The sequence below is a fragment of the Hippocampus zosterae genome, chromosome 5, assembly GCF_025434085.1.
Source record: "Hippocampus zosterae strain Florida chromosome 5, ASM2543408v3, whole genome shotgun sequence".
Lineage (NCBI taxonomy): Eukaryota > Metazoa > Chordata > Actinopteri > Syngnathiformes > Syngnathidae > Hippocampus > Hippocampus zosterae.
The window spans coordinates 8,123,508-8,141,316 of NC_067455.1; the positions used below are offsets into that span (position 1 = coordinate 8,123,508).

The window sequence follows — 17,809 nt, forward strand, 5'->3', positions numbered from 1 at the left end:
ATTACTACTGTAAAACAAATAAAAATAAATCAATCCCAGCGTGAGAAGAGTAATTCAAAAATAAGATTTATTTTTGCCATTATGTTGAAAGACACATTAAAAAAATAGTAATTGAAAAAAAGTTTGTTTTAAAGTGTTCAAGTACATAAGGTAAGTAACATCACCGTCATGTTTTTTAATCCTCTTTAATAACAATTCAAATGTCAGGACTAATCCTGTTTCAACATGGGAGCACCTTTACCAAGAACATTATTAAGATGATGATGATGACATATACAGTATATATATAGTTGAGGTTACACCCGCACGCAGGTTTGTTTGCATTTCCTCTCATTGTCAAACTGGTTAGCGTTGCCTTGGCAACCTCCAAACCAGAACTGAGCACAGGCATTGGCCTCAGAGTCATAGTACCAGCGCACCACGTAGTCTCGACACGGACCCGGGTCCAACGGCGCGCGGCAGAGCTCTAATGGTGTGAAAAGAAACCAGAACAAAAAATAAAAAATAAAACGCTGTTTAAATCATTTTCTGTCATAGTACAACAGTTTCAATGTCTTGCATTTTAACAATATCATCTCAAATTAGAAAGGGATAAATTCAAATTATTAAGAGAAAACAAGAGTAACATTCAAACTAACAGGTATAAAGCACATTTTGTCGTGTATGAAATCATAATAGTACGATAATGCATTTCCACTAGATTTTACAACAACATTCATTTTATTTTTATTATAAGTGTAAAAAACGCCAACGCTCACCTGGGCTGATTTGTGGAGCTCCTACCGGCATTTGGACAGTAGGAGTGGTAGGCGCCACCTTTACCGTATGTCGAGTGGGGGCCCTGCCGTCCGGTCTCAAAGATTGTCTGTCAAGGAACGGAAGTCTCTGCGCTTCCGATGAATTCCAGTCTTCGGATTTTGGTGTCGGAGTGGTCGTTTGTCTGTCAGTATAATATGGTGGTGGGCGTGGCTGTCCAAGAGAAAACATCTCAATGATGCTAAACTAGCTTAGCATACTGATAGCAAAAGTCAACCATGATGGAGAAGGGACGACAATGAAATCAAGGAGCAAACACTTTTCCTGTAACGCGAGAGTGGTCTCTAGCACAAAGTTGCTTAATTGCGCCCACAGAACTCAGCCCTAAAAGCCTGTATGACTTGGCTACATGTCATTTGCTTAGGCCTGTCTATCATGAGTAGTCCGACAAAACAGTCTCATGAAGCTTGCCTGAAAAGTTACAGTAAGTCTGCCATTTTGGTTTGAAAATAACATTTTGATGTTAATTTCCATTTCCAGGTGTCCTTCAAGGACAAACTCTTCCTGCAGATTCTGTTCAATTGTTACTGAAGTTGAAGCATGGATACTCAACATATGGATAATGTTAGGTGTTCAGTATTCTATTGTGTTGTTGTTGTTGTCGGTGTGTGTGTGTGTGGCGCGGGCAGCACATTGTGGTCAATTTGGATGACTTAGCGTAAACGCTAAAACTGTCAATAGCTCATTATTGTGACACCAATTGGAAATGGATCAATTAGTTGTCCACACCGTCACTTGAATCCTGCGGAAGTCTCCCGAATAGGCGGGGTTGTCCATGTCCGCCTTGGTCTGTTGAGGCAGCCGGATGTCACTACCGGAGACCTCGGGACGGCTCGGAGGAAGTCCACCACCCGGGATGGAGCGAAAGAGAAGGCTACTACTGTCTTCGCAGATATGGCTCAGGAGATTCTTCTCCAGGGCTGAAATAATAATCATCCATTTTTAATAGGTCCTCTCATTAGGGTTGTGGGGAACTGGACCCGATCCCAACACATGTTTTTGGAATGGAGGAAGAATCTTGAGGACGTAAGCAATGGGAGAACATGCAACTCCACACAGAAAGGCCAGAGCCCGGATTCAAACTTCAGAATTCTGAAGCAGCATGCTAACCACAAAGTTGAATTGCTGCCCAGCTAGCGACCTTCAACAACAAATGACAGCACAATCACCTGGTAGCGTTTTGAAGTCGTCTATGAGGTACACGTGGTCTGCATCCGGTTCTGAAGCCATGAGTTCCAGCTCCTTCTTGAACTCGCTAAAAAAGGGGTCGCTGGCGTTCACCACCCCGATCACAAACATCTCAATGTCACCCATTCGGGCCTCCCTCGCCACGTTCTCAAGACTAACCGAGTCCCTCTTGTCGGCCTGGCCATCGGTGATAACCACGGCCACCTTTCTGACTCCTGGCCGAGCCACCCGGAACAGCCTGTTGGCCTGGTGGATGGCGCTGCCCGTGAATGTGCCCTCTCCCAGGTACGTCATCGAGCGCACCGCGGCCTTCACCTGATCCCGAGATGCATCCTGGCTGAGGCTGACTACCACCACGTTTATGTGGCTGTAGAGCACCACACCGACTCGGGTAGTTTCTCGGCTCACTGATGCTCGGTCCACCAGAGCGCTCACAAAATCCTTGACTACCTCGAAGTTGTCAGGCCCCACGCTCTCCGAGCTGTCGATGACAAAGACCAGCTCCAGGGGGTTCTGCCGGCATGTCACCCCACAATCTGAGATGAAAGACTTATTTAAGGGTGAACACAAGCCAGGAAAATGAAGAAAGTGCTTCACGACATATTTACTTACTGCACATGGATCGCACGATTTTGATTACTTCTTCCCTCTGCAAAACGCAACATTTGGGTTGAAAATGGCCACATTATATGGTAAATTAGTTTTTTTACGGTTTTCTTCAAATCAAATAAATCGGCTTGGTAGGACCACCTTACTTCAGCCCGCAATACAGGTTTAACTAAGTATCAAATTTGGTGGGCCTGTCTACTATGAGGTGACCCCCAAAAATAGAAGCCATGCTTGAAGATGCACAGGAAGTCGGGCAGTTTGGTTTGAAGCGGCCATTTTTCAGGGAGATAGCGCTCCTCGATGAGTTAGCATTTGACTCTGGTATGTCTTATCATCATGATAGGACACACAGAAATCATGTTGTGAACTACTTTAGGTCATTTTTGAAGTACTGCCAATTGATCGCACAATTTTGACCATTTTTGACTGAGTGGCAACTGAGTAGCACTGGAGAAAACAATTGGTTCAAGTGTCAGTCGGACAGCGTTAAGGGCGCAGAACTTCTATTGGAAAACCCCCAACTTGAGAGTCATCCATCATGGAAATCAACAAGTCAAGTCAAGTCAACAGTATTTATAGAGCACTTTCAAACAGCCATCGCTGCATACAAAGTGCTGTACATGGAGCGATTTAACATATACAATAAACAGTAAGACGAATCAGTAATAAGTAATAAGTAATAAGGCGGTAGAAAGCACCAAGCAGTAAAACCAATAGCAAATCTAAGTCATGCTGAGTCAAACGCCAAAGAATACAAGTGAGTTTTGAGGAGGGCTTTAAAGATGGGCAGCGAGGAGGCTTGCCGAATGTTCAGTGGGAGGTCATTCCAGAGAGATGGACCAGCAACAGAAAAGGCCCGATCCCCTCTGAGCTTCAGTTTAGTTCTTGGTACGTCTAGCAAAGACTGGTCCACAGACCTGAGGCGCCGGGCAGGGGTGTAGGGGCGTATGAGCTCAGAGAGGTAAGGTGGCGCGAGATTATTCAGAGATTTGAAAACAAAGAGGAGGATCTTAAAAATAATTCTAAAATGAATGGGGAGCCAGTGAAGGGATGCCAAAGTAGGAGTTATATGCTCCCTCTTACGAGTACCAGTCAAGAGGCGAGCAGCGGCATTCTGTACCAGCTGAAGGCGCTTGATGGAGGACTGGCTGACTCCAAAGTACAGGGCGTTGCAGTAATCGAGCCGGGATGTGCCATAGGCATGAATTACTGTCTCAAAGTGTTCATGTGAGAGGAAAGGTTTTATTTTGGCCAGCTGTCTAAGGTGAAAGAAGCTGGATTTAACAACGGCACCAATTTGCCGATCGAGTTTGAAATCACTGTCCAGTTTAAGTCCCAAGTTTGAGACCGTTGATTTCAGATAAGGAGATAGGGGGCCCAAGTCTACAGGATGGAATGTACAAGGTCCACTGGGGCCAAACAATATCACCTCTGTCTTCTTTTCGTTGAACTTCAAGAAATTTTGTGCCATCCAGGTTTTGATTTCTTCCAGACAGGATAGGAGTGGCCTTAATGAGAAGGTGTCTTTCTTGCTCAGTGGGACATAGATCTGGCAGTCATCTGCATAGCAGTGGAAAGGAATACCATGTTTCCTTAAGATGGAACCCAATGGGAGCAGATACAGCGAGAACAGCAGAGGCCCCAGAATTGAGCCCTGTGGAACACCACATGACAGGGGAGCAGTGCGTGATTCAGAGCAGCCAAGGCTGACACAAAAGGTCCTGTCAGCTAGATAGGACCTAAACCAATCAAGAGCACTCCCGCCAATGCCCAACAAGTGCTGCAAACGAGTCAGCAGAATACTGTGATCCACTGTATCAAATGCTGCAGTTAAGTCCAATAAAACCAGACACACGTGGTCTCCAGAGTCATTTGCCAGGAGGATGTCATTAGAAACGCGTAACAGGGCTGACTCCGTGCTATGCATCGTCTTGAAACCTGACTGGAAGACCTCCAAGATGTTATGTTCATCCAAGAAAAGTTTCAACTGCATGTGCACCACTTTTTCCAGAATTTTGGAAATGAAAGGCAGTTTGGAAATGGGTCTGTAACTTGACAGCTCATCTGGATCAAGACCAGGTTTCTTGATCAAGGGTTGGACCACAGCATGTTTAAACTGTTGGGGAACTACACCAGAAGAAAGGCTGCTGTTGATGATATCCAAGACCGATGCACCAACACTCGGGAGAACCTCCTGAAAGAAGCGTGGGGGAAGAGAGTCGCAAGGGGAGCCAGATGGCTTCGTCTGGCGAACTACATCCTCCAAAAGCGCCAAGGACACAGTATCAAAAGAATTTAGGACAGCTGAACATGGAACATGGACAGAGGGGTCAGATGCGGTATTTGGGACCGGAATCCTAGCTGTAGAGACCTTATCAATAAAGAACTGAAGGAATCTGTTGCACATCTCGGCTGAAGAATCCGAGCAAGTAGGCAGAGGGGGTTTGAGTACAGAATCTATTGTTTTAAATAGTGCACGAGGGTTGTGACGGTTGGCTAGAATAAGGTCCGACAGATATTCTCTTTTGGCCTCTTTTACTGTGAGCTGGTAGATACGCCAGCTGTCTTTCCAAATTTGAGAAGAGACATGCAATTTGTCTCTTTTCCACTTGCGTTCAGCTTTGCGACACTCCTGCCTAGCTGCGCGGGTAATGTCGTTAAACCATGGCTCGGGTTTAGGCTTTGGCAGCACAATTTTTGAAGGAGCCACCAAATCCAGGATGGCCCGGCATGACGAGTCGAACCAAGAGGTGAGTTCCTCTGTGTTAGACGAGGGTACGCAGAGGTTATTAAAGGCATCAGAGAAACGACTAGCAGTGTGAGGGTTAAAAATTCGGCGTTTACAACTAGGAGCGCCAGATTTCACAGCAGCATGCGATAAGACTACGTCAAATAAAACTGCCATGTGATCAGAAATTCCATTTTCAAGGACTTCCAGATTTGACACCGTTATACCATGAGCAAGGACAAGGTCTAAAATATGACCTTGTTCGTGTGTCGGGCTGGTCACATACTGCACAAAATTAAAAGAGGAAATGATGAAAAACCTACCGTAAGTCCAGGTTCTCCTTTTTGTCCGACTCTACCCTGTGATTTAAAATGGAGTATGTGAGCAAATGTTGTTTCACAGTGTAATGCCAGTCAAATGTCAGATAAAATCGCACTGTTGTGGCAAAAAGAGATCTGCGACCCCCACGCCCACCCAAAAAAAAAAAACCCAAACAAAAAAAAATGAGGATGTCAATTTACTAGTCTATATTTTGATCATTGTTTGGGTAGTGACTAAAAGGAACAGATTATGCAAAATTTTGGATGCTATGCGATCACCCTCCCTGGTGAGGTATACCGGGCAACTGTGAAAGAGTCCTTCGGGGAAGACCTAGACCCTCGACTCACACATGGTACATACTTGGTGCAGTGCGCTGGCAAAATAGCTCTCAAAGAAAATAAATGGAATGTCTGCCTCAAGAACCATCCGTTCATAATTAGTTTAACAATAAAGTCACGTACCAAAGGTCCAGTAAGTCCTGGTTCTCCTATTGCCCCTCTGTCTCCCTTTTTCCCTTTCTCACCAGCAGACCCTCGGTCGCCCTACAAGAGACAGGTAGCATCCATCGTGTCAGTCCCGTAACACAAATTGGCAAACACTGGAATGTGTCAGAAGGACACCTTATCACCCTGTATTCCAACTCCAGCAGGACCCCTCGAGCCAGGGATCCCCTGAAATCCAGGCTCCCCCTGGAGAGAAATCATGACATTAACACTTTAATAAATGGAAGGAAACTGGAAACTGGAGTCAGCTGGTTATTGGTTTACCTTTTGCCCTTGGATGCCCTCTCCTGGGGATCCTTGTGGACCTGGAGGTCCTATAATGCCAATGGAACCCTACAGGTATTAAGCAAGGACTCAGGTTACAGAGGACACATGATCCCACCTCTGGATTCATGTGTAACCACCCAAAAATAAAACGATTCTGGCACTGACTACCTTTGGCCCTTGGAGCCCAATTCCTGGTGGTCCTGCAGGTCCAGAAAGTCCAGGCAGGCCTCTGTCTCCCTAGAGTAAAGGAGTTAAATTATTTTCTTATTCTCATACCTCGCCATATTTCATCCTTACCTTTGCCCCAGGTAGGCCAACACCATCTGCTCCGGTCTCTCCTGGCAAGCCAGGAACTCCCGGAGGACCCTGAGACCGAGAGTTTGACATGAGTTTGTACAAAGATTTCATACTGATGCTGCACATTGGTACTCACCGGAGGGCCCGGAAAGCCTTCACCTTTACCTCCAGGCAACCCCGAAGATCCTGGAGGCCCTCTGTCACCCTTCAAAACAGAATCTGAATCATCTTTATTGGCCAGGTACAGTATGTAAGGCATACAAGGAATTTGCCTTCAATAGTATGAGTTAGACTCATATTACAATAAACAAAAATTTATTTATTTATTTATTATGACTTTTTTTTGGTCGTACCATGTAAGTATTGAAAGACTTTCCGTAATGTCAGCACTGTGGCTTGCGATCAGATTGAGTCACTCAACTCACCTTGGGTCCAGTTATACCCCGCCCCGGTTCCCCCACAGCTCCAGCAAGACCTTGTGGGCCTGGATCTCCCTGAACAGAAAAGAACAGATATTGTTTTATACAACGGCACCTAAAACATATGAGTGACAGAACTTAAAAATCCGGTTGTTTTTCATACTGAACAATACCGTACAGTGTTATCTTTCTAATTGAGAATCATACATTACAAAAATGTTGGTACTTTTGAAAGTGCTGGAACAGATTAATGGCCTTTCCATTCATTTCAGTGGGCAAAGTCGTTTTAGAGATACAAGACATTTGAATCATGAGCGGAGTCACAGAACAAATACAATTTTTAATTCAAGGGTGCCCCACTGTCTCACCTTCGCACCAGGTAGCCCTCTCCCAGGTTGACCAGGTGCACCGGGTGGCCCGATAAATCCCGGATCGCCCTTAATACAAAAACGCAACAAACTTGGGAAGTCAAGGTTCCTAATCGCAAGGTGCCTAAAAGAACTTTTTCAAAAGTCATTGTCCTTACCTTGGCTCCCACTGGTCCCACAGGACCAGCAGCACCTGGCTGACCTCTGGACCCTCGATCCCCTCTGACTCCCTGGCAAAACACCATGTGAACTTTGTTGAATCGATGACAAACAATAGAGATTGGAAAGTTTGCTTTCAAAAAGTACATGTGGTGGCATGGTCAAAAGGTCTCCGATAAAATCAAGAGCTTCACCTTCTCTCCAGGGGCACCTTTACCAGGACTGCCGTCTGGTCCTCTGGGCCCTGGAAACCCGATGTCACCCTAGCATTGAAAAATGACTGTCCTTGACTTCTTTTGTTTAAAATATTCTGAAATTGTGGTTCAAACAGGCTCAGTGGCGGTACCTTTTGTCCCGGGGTTCCGTCTTCTCCCGGCTGACCAGGTATGCCTGGTAGTCCCTCAGACCCCACGTCCCCCTGAGGAATAAAGTCAAAAGTCACTGGTGGTCAAATGCCAAATATTTCTTCAATTATTATATCTTTTTGAAGATTATTGATGACATTTCATGAGGTGAGGTACTGGGAACTAACTTTTGGACCTGGCACTCCCACGCCTCTCTGCCCGGGGGGTCCTGGTATTCCAGGAAATCCCTGATTTCCCTAAATTTAACACAAAAACGTAATTAATTATGCAAATCGAGACACACTGCGTACAAAACCGGTAGCAGCTATCACTGTTCTACTAAACATTGAGACACCTCATGATTGCAAAGATACAGTTGTTTGCATTTATGTTCAACAATTTCCTTATATAATGCGCCACATGCTGCTTCGCAGTGCCATTGGTAACCCAACAAGTCTGACTGGTTTGATTGACAGGACGAATTTATACATTTGCATAATTGTGTGTGAACTTAAACAGAGCAATTTTGACACAATCAAAATGCTAAACAGCTGAAATGTCCATCAGGATTAGCATAGTAGCAAATGGACACCTCCCACTGCATTACCTTGGGGCCCGCAAATCCCACGCCCGGACCTCCTCTGAGGCCTGAGGGTCCAGGTAGGCCTTGATCACCCTGAAGGAAAGAAAAGAGATACTGTCAGTATGCAAAATCGCAGATTTTTTTTGAATGATATTTCCTTGGGGTTTTAGAGAGGCTTTCTTTTTTTTAACCTTTTCTCCTTGGAGTCCGACACCAGAAGCTCCAACTGGACCTGGCAAGCCAGGTGGGCCGACACTGCCCTGAGAATGAAAATGTTTCTGTCAATTGATCATTAAATAAACAAGGAAGGCACAGTGAACCTATGCTTTTCAAGGGGGACGCTTTCAACAGATTTGTACTTATTAAATTGTACTTAAACATCTTAAAAATACACTTTTTCATTCCTCAGGGTTGTAACTCAATAGTATAGATGCTATTTGTTTGCCCCTATTGCGTTAGCATTAAGCTAGCATGACTTTAATTAAGGCAGAATTACGTGATTGCATAAACATTTATTTCACTTTATTTTATTTTGTATAGTTTGACAATAAACAGCTTGACACAAAAACAAGGGAGACGGTTCCCCCCAAAATAAAAAATTAAAAAAGATTTTTAAATCTGGGGAAAAAAATGTGCAAATAGGTGAATCCACGGGGAGTTTGTGAATGTCTACTGTATAATGGAAACCCCCCCAAAATAATAGCACTTGAAAATTTGCGGCCAAGTTGCATAGCAGGTTCTTTTACCTTGTCACCTTTGAACCCGATGCCAGGTAGCCCACGATTGCCCCGGGGTCCTTCAAATCCTCGATCTCCCTGTAAAATGTCAGCAGAGAAATAAAGATGATACTAGCCATAGTTTGTTATTGGACACAGCTACTTAAATATACTTAAAGGATAGTACTTATATACATTCATTCAATTAGCATATATCTCTAATTAAATACATTTTCCCATATATCGAAAAACGAAGAGTTCCAAAAGAATAAAAGCACACTTGTGTTGAACTTAAAAGTTAAATACAACTGAACTGTACTTAAAAAAAAGTACTCCAGTGTTTTGAAAATTTGAAGTCACTTGTAACATTATGCAAATGTTGAACCTTGAATTCAGTGAGTCTTTCACATACCACTAGAGGGAGCCCACCAACTACACTCTTTTACATTGTGCGTATTCTGTTCTGACCCACCTTGGGTCCTGGCAAGCCCTCTCCAGGTGGTCCCTGGTTGCCTCGAGTTCCGGGTGGTCCGAGAGGACCCTGAAACAAGAGAGCAAAATGTACGTATGTAAGTGTGTAAGTAAACGGAACTATGAAGTAAAATGGGCCACACAGTAGCGGTACCGCTGCAACACTGTGTCCTATTTTCTTTTAGTTCTTGGCCTGTGACCAGTGTTTCCTCTCACTGCTCTTTTTCTATTTTCAACTCTGAAATGTATTTCCCTGACAAACCATGAAACATTTTATTGATGCGGTACACTACTTGCTGGGGTACAGAAGTATTATTGTTTTTAATACCCACTATTCTGCAACGGAAATGCTGCAGACAATATATTTTCCCTTATTTTTTTAGTTAAATTAATTTTAAAAGCACATAAATAAAAGGTTCAAATAAATGAAATGTATCACAAAAAAAGTAAAAATGGTCATTAAATTTAAAAAAGATGAAGTATTTCATGCCTTTACTAGTTTGAAAAAATAGTTTTTAATTTACTTTTGACTAAATAAATGCACACCCCAATCTTAATTGATTAAAAAATAAAATATTAGTTAATGAGGCACAACAAAAAAAGATCAATCATCAATTACGGTAAAGGACAAATTGATGATAAAATTCAACCCATTGTAGCAAAACAGAGAAAACAAGACACGTATCCTGTGAACATTGCGTTAATACTCACTGGTAGTCCCGGTTCTCCGACACCAACGAGACCAGTTGGTCCAGGCCTTCCCTGGTTGCCTTTTTCTCCCTGAAAATCAAATTTAAAAAAAATTACATTATTGTTCATCTAAATCAGGGGTGTCCAAACTTTTTGCCAAGGGGGCCAGATTTTATGTGGTAAAATGTCGGGGGGCCGACCTTGGCTGACATTCTTTACATTGAACAACAATATTGTTCAGCAAATTTTAGTAAGCCAGTCTGTTTCACATTTCCATTTTTATTTTAATTTCAACAATCTTAAGAACTTCTTTTGGTTCATTTGAAACAGGTATATCACATGCAACTGCTTATTCACTTGACTTTTTCTTAAACAGAAGTCTCCTGAGTGCAAATTGATTGATTTGAAACATAAAATGTATCACCATGACTTTTCAATAGTCACAAAACCTTTGACTCGAACAACAGGGAAATGAACAAGCAATGCACATATCCACAACTGCAAGGATCATTTGAAATATGACATATCAGTCAATATAAACACGGAGTGATGTCTTGTTAACTCGTGAGTGATTCCCTCTAGTGTCTAAATGCTATTACTCATTTAGTGAATGCTATTACTCATTTAGCCACTAGAGGGAAGCAGTACTCTATGAAACATCACTCCCCAGTCTACGAGACCTCAGTCAATGCAACACGTGTTCCATTGCGCCCAACCTGCGGGCCAGACGGCACTGATTTTATGACAGGGGCCGAGGGCCGGATGAAATTCGACCGCGGGCCAGATTTGGCCCGCGGGCCGGACTTTGGACATGCCTGATCTAAATGATGATAAATGAGTCAACCTTGGCTCCTGGGAAGCCAATCCCAAAGTCCCCTGGTGGTCCAGCATTCCCACTTGGCCCTCTGTCTCCCTGTCAACAAAGATAAACATGAATTAATAAATGACAACTGATTAAAAATGACAAATCCGAGTATCGTTGGCCAAATCGTCAAGTCAAAACAATTCCTAGTTGCAACCCTCATTTTAGCACCAAAAAGGAGTCTTTGTGACTACTCCTTTGTGAAATATTTTCGGAATTAATGCCTGAAATTCTCTCATGTGCTATAAATCAATTCATATTTCCCCGTCATAAAGACATCTTTGTCCGAAGGTCGGGGGTCAACCCGAGGGCCCGTTCGTTAAAGGTCGTTTACTGTATGCTGGTGATTGTGTGACACACAAGGCAATGACACAAAACTGGATGTTGATCCAGTGCTCCATGCATCTTTTGTGGGAAAATAACCTTTACATTGCCTCCAAATATTCAATCATGATTTTTATTTTCTTTCTTGACATTTTACAACTTTATTTTGATCCTCCTTGACAAACCAATAGTTAAGTTGATTTTTAAAGGACCCCTAGAAAGTGGCAAAAATGACGTAAATGGGCCACTTTAACCAAAATGGAAAACATCCTGTGTGTTCTCCTACATGGCTTCTTGAGACTTTTTGTTGGGTCTGCTCATGGTCGACATGCCAACCAAATTTCATATCCAACGGCCTGTTTTTTAGGGTTACCAGGTGAATGTTACACCTGGGTGAACATCCCTGCAAAATGTATCTGGTGGACCTTCAGTTCGAACAATTGAATGTTTAGATATGCTAAAAATTACTTTTTGTCCGGTCGGTCCCTCGGGTCCTATGTCTCCAGGTGGTCCAATCTCACCCTGCAGAATACATTTCATATCTTAATGCAACACCGAAATGACATTTTCCCAATAATGTCACTTATGTGTGTTCATTTTCGAAAAATGTGGTCAGAGTAGATCAAAGTCACCGTTCCAGGCTTTCATGTTCCATAGCTTTCCACAGCAAAATACTTTTTATTCGGACAAGCCAGCGTCCAGGTCGCTGAGCTAATCCCGCCACACAAAGTCCAAGAAAAATATCCTGTGAGTCGGGATTCCCTGCTTTGGGATGAGGATTAACCACAAGCCGATACTCACATTCCATGAGTGCAGAGGTGAATACAGACAAATTTTGCTTCCACTCCTGTTGTACGGTTACACTTTGATGTACACGTTTTGTTGCAAAAAGGATGCCTGGGAGAATATGTTGCCATATGCATTTATACTAGCATAATAGTACAAAGAAGAGTGTGGGGTTGGGGAGGGAGAGGTGTCAAAGAGTACCACGTTGTAAATTTGCAAAAAGAAAATTAGTGTGTGCGTGTGTGAATATATATATAAATAAATAAATATGCACGCACCTGTTTTCCTTTTGGTCCTTGTGGTCCGATAGGCCCTCCCAAACCCTGAAAGATGGCATATAAGTAATTATTAGGGGTGCTAATTGAGGGCTCCAAATTTAAATAATTAATTTGATCTGTAACATACCTGGTCACCTTTCACACCGGGAGCTCCACATTCTCCTCTGTCCCCCTAAAAAAAAACAAAAAAACATTGACATATCATATACTGTAAGTCTTTTCATGAAGTCATTGTTGATTAAATCAGGCACACACCTTGCTACCTTTGAAACCCGGACGTCCCTGCAAGACAGTCCTTCACAATTAAAAGCCTCATCACAAACCAACAGCGTGAGATGAGATGAGGTTTACCTCACGGCCACCACTTCCTGGTTGACCGTCCTCACCGGGCTCCCCCTTGAATGGCGACACAAAATCCATAAGCATCCACAGACTGGCTTTTGAAATAATTGAATTGAAATATCTGGTGGCCTACCCTGGCTCCTTTGGGACCAGGCGGCCCTCTTAAACCTGGATCTCCTTTTCGGCCCTGAATTGAGACACGGTCATGTTAAAACTTTCACTGACTACTGGTAAATGTATTGAAGTTCCATCTAGAAGAACTGGCAAAAGTACTGAAGGGTGGCTACTGTATATTCATGGCTGAAATTGCCTGCCGTGTTAGGGCGCCCCTGATTCTGACAAAACCTAAATAACTTTAAAGTTTGACTAATGTAAATCTCATTTATTGTGCAGCTTGGTGGAGAAACAGGCAGAATGAACTCAAAGGGGATCTCAGGCAGATGAGATTATTAAGAAGTGACGCGGAATGAACTATATTTCTGTTTTTTCTGTACAGTATCTTTGTCACCTCTTTATGAAGTTTAATACACTCTTTTTCTTGAGTGTACATTACTAAAATTATATTTTCAAACCAATAACATTTAGTGGTACAGTCGGACGACATTATGAAAAAGTTATGCTTCTAACTTAGCAGCCATGGCTAACGTTAGCTTGTTTAAAGTGCTATGACTAGCTTACTATTGGTAGTGCCACTATTTTATTGATGCTGAATAGCTTTCTCTCTGACTCTTTATCACAACTAATCAACTACTCACTTTCCTAACCGTATGCCATTACAAATAGCCATATTTGAGAATCGTACACAAAAGTGAAGCTATATTCACACCTTGCTAGCAGTTGATAAACTGCAAACTCTTTAAGAAAAAGGTGCACACTTAAGTGCAAAAGTATCAGGTGAAATCGTAATTTTGACAAAAAACAATTTTCTTAATGGGAGCAATTGATGGGGAATGTCTTCCTTTTCCAAATCTGTTGCGTCATTGCGTCTGTTAGCTAGCCTTGGTTGGCTGAACTTGCTATCAAATAAACGTGTTTCCATAGTTTTGCTAACTTTGTGGCTATAGAAACAAAATGCAGGTGGTTTTTAGGCACCGATTCTTGTCGACAAAATCAAACAATTATCTAAAATAAAGCCATAGATGAGAAATAGATTGCTTCTCTGAACCCGTTGCGTCATATTCTTTCATTCTTAGTTCACACTCCTCTAGGTCACTGCTGTCCCTGTTTTTTTTTTTTTCATATTTTGTTTCCAACTTAAGTCGCCAAGATCATGATTGACTTTCCCTCGCTCTAGTAACGTGCAATCCTCTGTGGGGGTTGAAAATAAATAGTCAACCTATTTTGGCACAGTAAAGAGGAGAAATCGTAGACATTATTTGAAAATGGAGGGAGTAAATTGAAATTATTATTTTTATATATACAGTACGTATATATAAATCTCACCTGAGTGCCTGGTGGGCCTGGCTGTCCACCTTCACACAAACACACCTGTGTTTCAGGACACTAATAGTAAAAACATGAGAAATAAATCAAATGATTATTCATGCTGTTGAAGTTTACGTTCGTTAAAGTGATGAGTAACCCAAAACAAAAACAAATACCTCATGCAGTACGACTGAGCCCTGGAAGAAAAACAAGAACCAATGCAATTAAGGAGACTGAAGACAGTGAGAAAACAGCACGGCAGCAAAATGAAGGTTGTGACTTAAAAACACAGCAGCTAGCGCTAAGGCACAGTAGCGAGATGAGCGAAAGTTACCACATGAATTGTTCAGAGGGATGGACAAGTTTTTATTCTTCCATTCGAAACAAAAAAAAAATTTGAAACATTTTGTGTGTATCAAAGTCAAGTTGAGTCTTTGCTGTGTTTTTTAAAACATCAAGTCAAGTTCAACTTATTGTCAACTACGCTGTATGTGCTACATACAGCACAGATGACATTTCTTCCCTCTCAACCAGACAAAATCCTCAAAGAAAACATTGTCATGCAAACATATACAAACCATCTCTTTAAGCAGCCGCTGCTCCAGCTGAGGGTCTTGAAGGCTTTGCACAAACTGTTGAGCCGGCGCGCTGGCAACGGCCCTCAACTTCGCGCTGTTGGCCCCCTGCTGGGCGATGTGCGATAGCCCCACCGCGAACATCTTCACGCCGTGCTCCTTGGCCTTGATGGCTGCCGCCAATACGTCGGGGTTCCGCGGGTGGTCCGCGCCGTCCGTCATCAGCACGGCCACACGGACGCTGTCGTCGGGGGTCTCCTTCACCAGGAGCTCCGTCGCGTTTCCGATAGCGTAGGTCGTGTACGTACCGTGGCCGATGTAGCTCATGACGCTCACTCGACCGTGGAAGGCATCCAGGTCGGTCCATGCCGAGAAGCGCTGCTCCATGGACACGGAGCTGCTGTACTGCAAGGCCGCCATTCGCACGCTCAGCGTCCAGCCGGCGACTTGCAGCATGGACAGACGCGTACTGAAGCCCAGCACGAATGCCTTCTGCTTCTCAAACAGACTGATCTTGGCACTTTCTGAGCTGTCCAGGATGAAGACCACCTCCAAGGAGCACGGGCGACCTCCTGAAGGTAAAATACACCACAAAGGCACACATTTGATGTGCTTTCATTGATTTAAAAAAAAAAAAAACTTTGTATGGGTCACCAGATTTTGATACCAACAAAAAACATCAAAATCAATGTAGTACATTTGATAAAAGCCATAAGTGGGGTTTTTTTTAACATTCAAATATCGCACATTTTTCTTGAACACCAGAAAACTGTGGCTATGATAAATTAGAGAAACGATTCTTGTAATAATAATAATAATTCATTTCATTTATTCATTTTCCCAGCCGCTTGATCCTCACTAGGGTCGCGGGGGGTGCTGGAGCCTATCCCAGCTGTCTTCGGGCAGCCGGCGGGGGACACCCTGAATCGGTTGCCAGCCAATCACAGGGCACACAGAAACGAGCAACCAGTCGCACTCAGACTCACACCTAGGGACAATTTAGAGTGTTCAATCAGCCTGCCACGCATGTTTTTGGAATGTGGGAGGAAACCGGAGCACCCGGAGAAAACCCACGCAGGCCCGGGGAGAACATGCAAACTCCACACAGGGAGGCCGGAGCTGGAATTGAACCCGGTACCTCTGCACTGTGAAGCCGACGTGCTAACCACTGGACTACCGGGCCGCCCAATAATAATAATAATAATAATAATAAATTTTATTTATAAGCGCCTTTCAAGACACCCACGGACACTTTACAACCCAACACATTTTTGGGGTAAAAATACTGGACAATTTAATAGTTTTGATTAAAAATGTAACATTTGTAAACATCTGAAGCTAACATACATGTGTCTTTGATGACCCCCCCCCCCCAGAAAGTTTTGTAAACATCCAATTTTCATAAACATCAGATTCTATTTTGTATCTTTGATCAAACCTCGCATGATTTCATAAAAATCACAACCCAAGTTGCATCTTTCGTCAACATCAAAGACAACCCAGTGTCAACCCAACCCAACAAACACTGCTTCACGTAAAGTTGTGTGAGGGTGAAATTTCAGGAGCCAGTTTAGGAATAGACCACACACCAACGGTTAGGGACCACTGATTTGGCATCTTCAATGAACCTCAATTTCTTCCTAACTGATAAACTAACGACCCGATCAACTAGTCCTACTCACTCACTAACCAATGAATCATTTTTAACCTTACCATTTGGTCCGTCCTCATACAGCTTGTAGTTATTCCTGCGTCCGTTGCGCCTCTGTGCGGTTGTCCAGTCTGGTAGAGACCATAGCAGGAGGAGGATCCATGCCAGTCCCCTCAACTTGCACACCTCCATCCTAACCCACAACCCATACAATTCAAACAAGATTGCCTTCAGCTCGCGTCAATAACCAACCACGCAGGCCAAAAGAAGCAAGAACATTTGGATATACTGTATTCTCCTGAAATTATGCCATGCTTTACATGCGTAAATGCAAAACAGCAGCCTCAAGTTTCATGTAGTAACAAATGCACCGATTCAGATTTTTTTCCATGTGAGGTTGCGCATAAAACAAAAAAAATGCTCACAAATGAATAAACATTTACCCCAAATGTCATTGGGCCGAAGCCACTTGTTGCAGTCCGCTCAGCTGGGGTCCTTTCGAGGGCATCCCCGTCTTGTAAAACCCAACACAGACTGACTGTGGGTAAAGCCGATGTGTCCTTGTGTGTGTGTGTGTGTGTGTGTATGCAATCGAGGGCGGGGTCATCTCTGATTTACCGTTTAGTCCCATAAAAAAAATGGATCCTAATACTCCAAGATACACATTTTCCACTAGCCTAAGTGTTTTTTTTTTGCTCTCTCCTTCTGTGTTTTCAGCTGTTGCACATTCGATGTTCGACTTTACATGAACAAAAAAAGCAAACAAGCCAATAAGATTTCCACTCTCGCCCACTAATGTGGAAAACAGGTAAGCCGCTGTTGTTACAGATAGAAATCTTATTTCAAGCAAGAGCTGCTTATAGTGTCAGTTGTTCACTGTGGTAAAATTTAAGCAAATAAATACATAAATTCTGATCATTGTGATAATAGTCAAAATAATTATGATAACTAAAGCATTATAATAATAACTATCCAACATTTATCATCATTACTTTGAAAAAGGTATCATAAAAGTAATAATTACCATTATGTAAAGTACAATAGCTATTATAGTTTAAATCATTATAATAATATTCAGAGGTATAAT

General features: G+C 42.9%; 2 protein-coding genes across 2 annotated transcripts in view; one reads left to right on the top strand and one right to left on the bottom strand.

The window, feature by feature from the left end:
• septin7b (septin 7b) overlaps nt 1-17,809 on the top strand; it is a 169,184-nt gene that overhangs the window by 23,419 nt on the left and 127,956 nt on the right. The gene's annotated exons all lie outside the window — the stretch shown is intronic.
• col28a1b (collagen, type XXVIII, alpha 1b) lies at nt 42-17,329 on the bottom strand. The gene is made up of 35 exons (XM_052065858.1): nt 17,166-17,329; nt 16,785-16,915; nt 15,075-15,643; nt 14,673-14,693; nt 14,515-14,574; nt 13,205-13,258; nt 13,081-13,125; nt 12,985-13,011; nt 12,857-12,901; nt 12,730-12,774; nt 12,134-12,187; nt 11,324-11,392; nt 10,501-10,569; nt 9,791-9,859; nt 9,349-9,417; nt 8,794-8,862; nt 8,627-8,695; nt 8,208-8,276; nt 8,022-8,093; nt 7,870-7,938; nt 7,675-7,746; nt 7,517-7,585; nt 7,155-7,223; nt 6,866-6,934; nt 6,730-6,798; nt 6,601-6,669; nt 6,430-6,498; nt 6,283-6,351; nt 6,124-6,204; nt 5,665-5,700; nt 2,617-2,653; nt 1,986-2,540; nt 1,546-1,736; nt 759-969; nt 42-466 (listed from the first exon to the last, which is right to left on the bottom strand). The coding sequence occupies exons 2-35, from the start codon at nt 16,912-16,914 to the stop codon at nt 297-299; spliced, it is 3,510 nt and encodes a 1,169-aa protein (XP_051921818.1). The 5' UTR covers nt 16,915; nt 17,166-17,329; the 3' UTR covers nt 42-296.

What these genes read in the sequence shown, in the direction of transcription:
- col28a1b (XM_052065858.1), bottom strand. Translation starts at nt 16,914, where the DNA reads ATGGAGGTGTGCAAGTTGAGGGGACTGGCATGGATCCTCCTCCTGCTA. An exon ending in CAGGAAGTGGTGGCCGTGAG is followed by an intron (nt 13,012 to 13,080) that starts GTAAACCTCATC and finishes ACTGTCTTGCAG; the next exon opens with GGACGTCCGGGTTTCAAAGG. An exon ending in GAGGGCTACCTGGTGCGAAG is followed by an intron (nt 7,224 to 7,516) that starts GTGAGACAGTGG and finishes TTTTCTGTTCAG; the next exon opens with GGAGATCCAGGCCCACAAGG.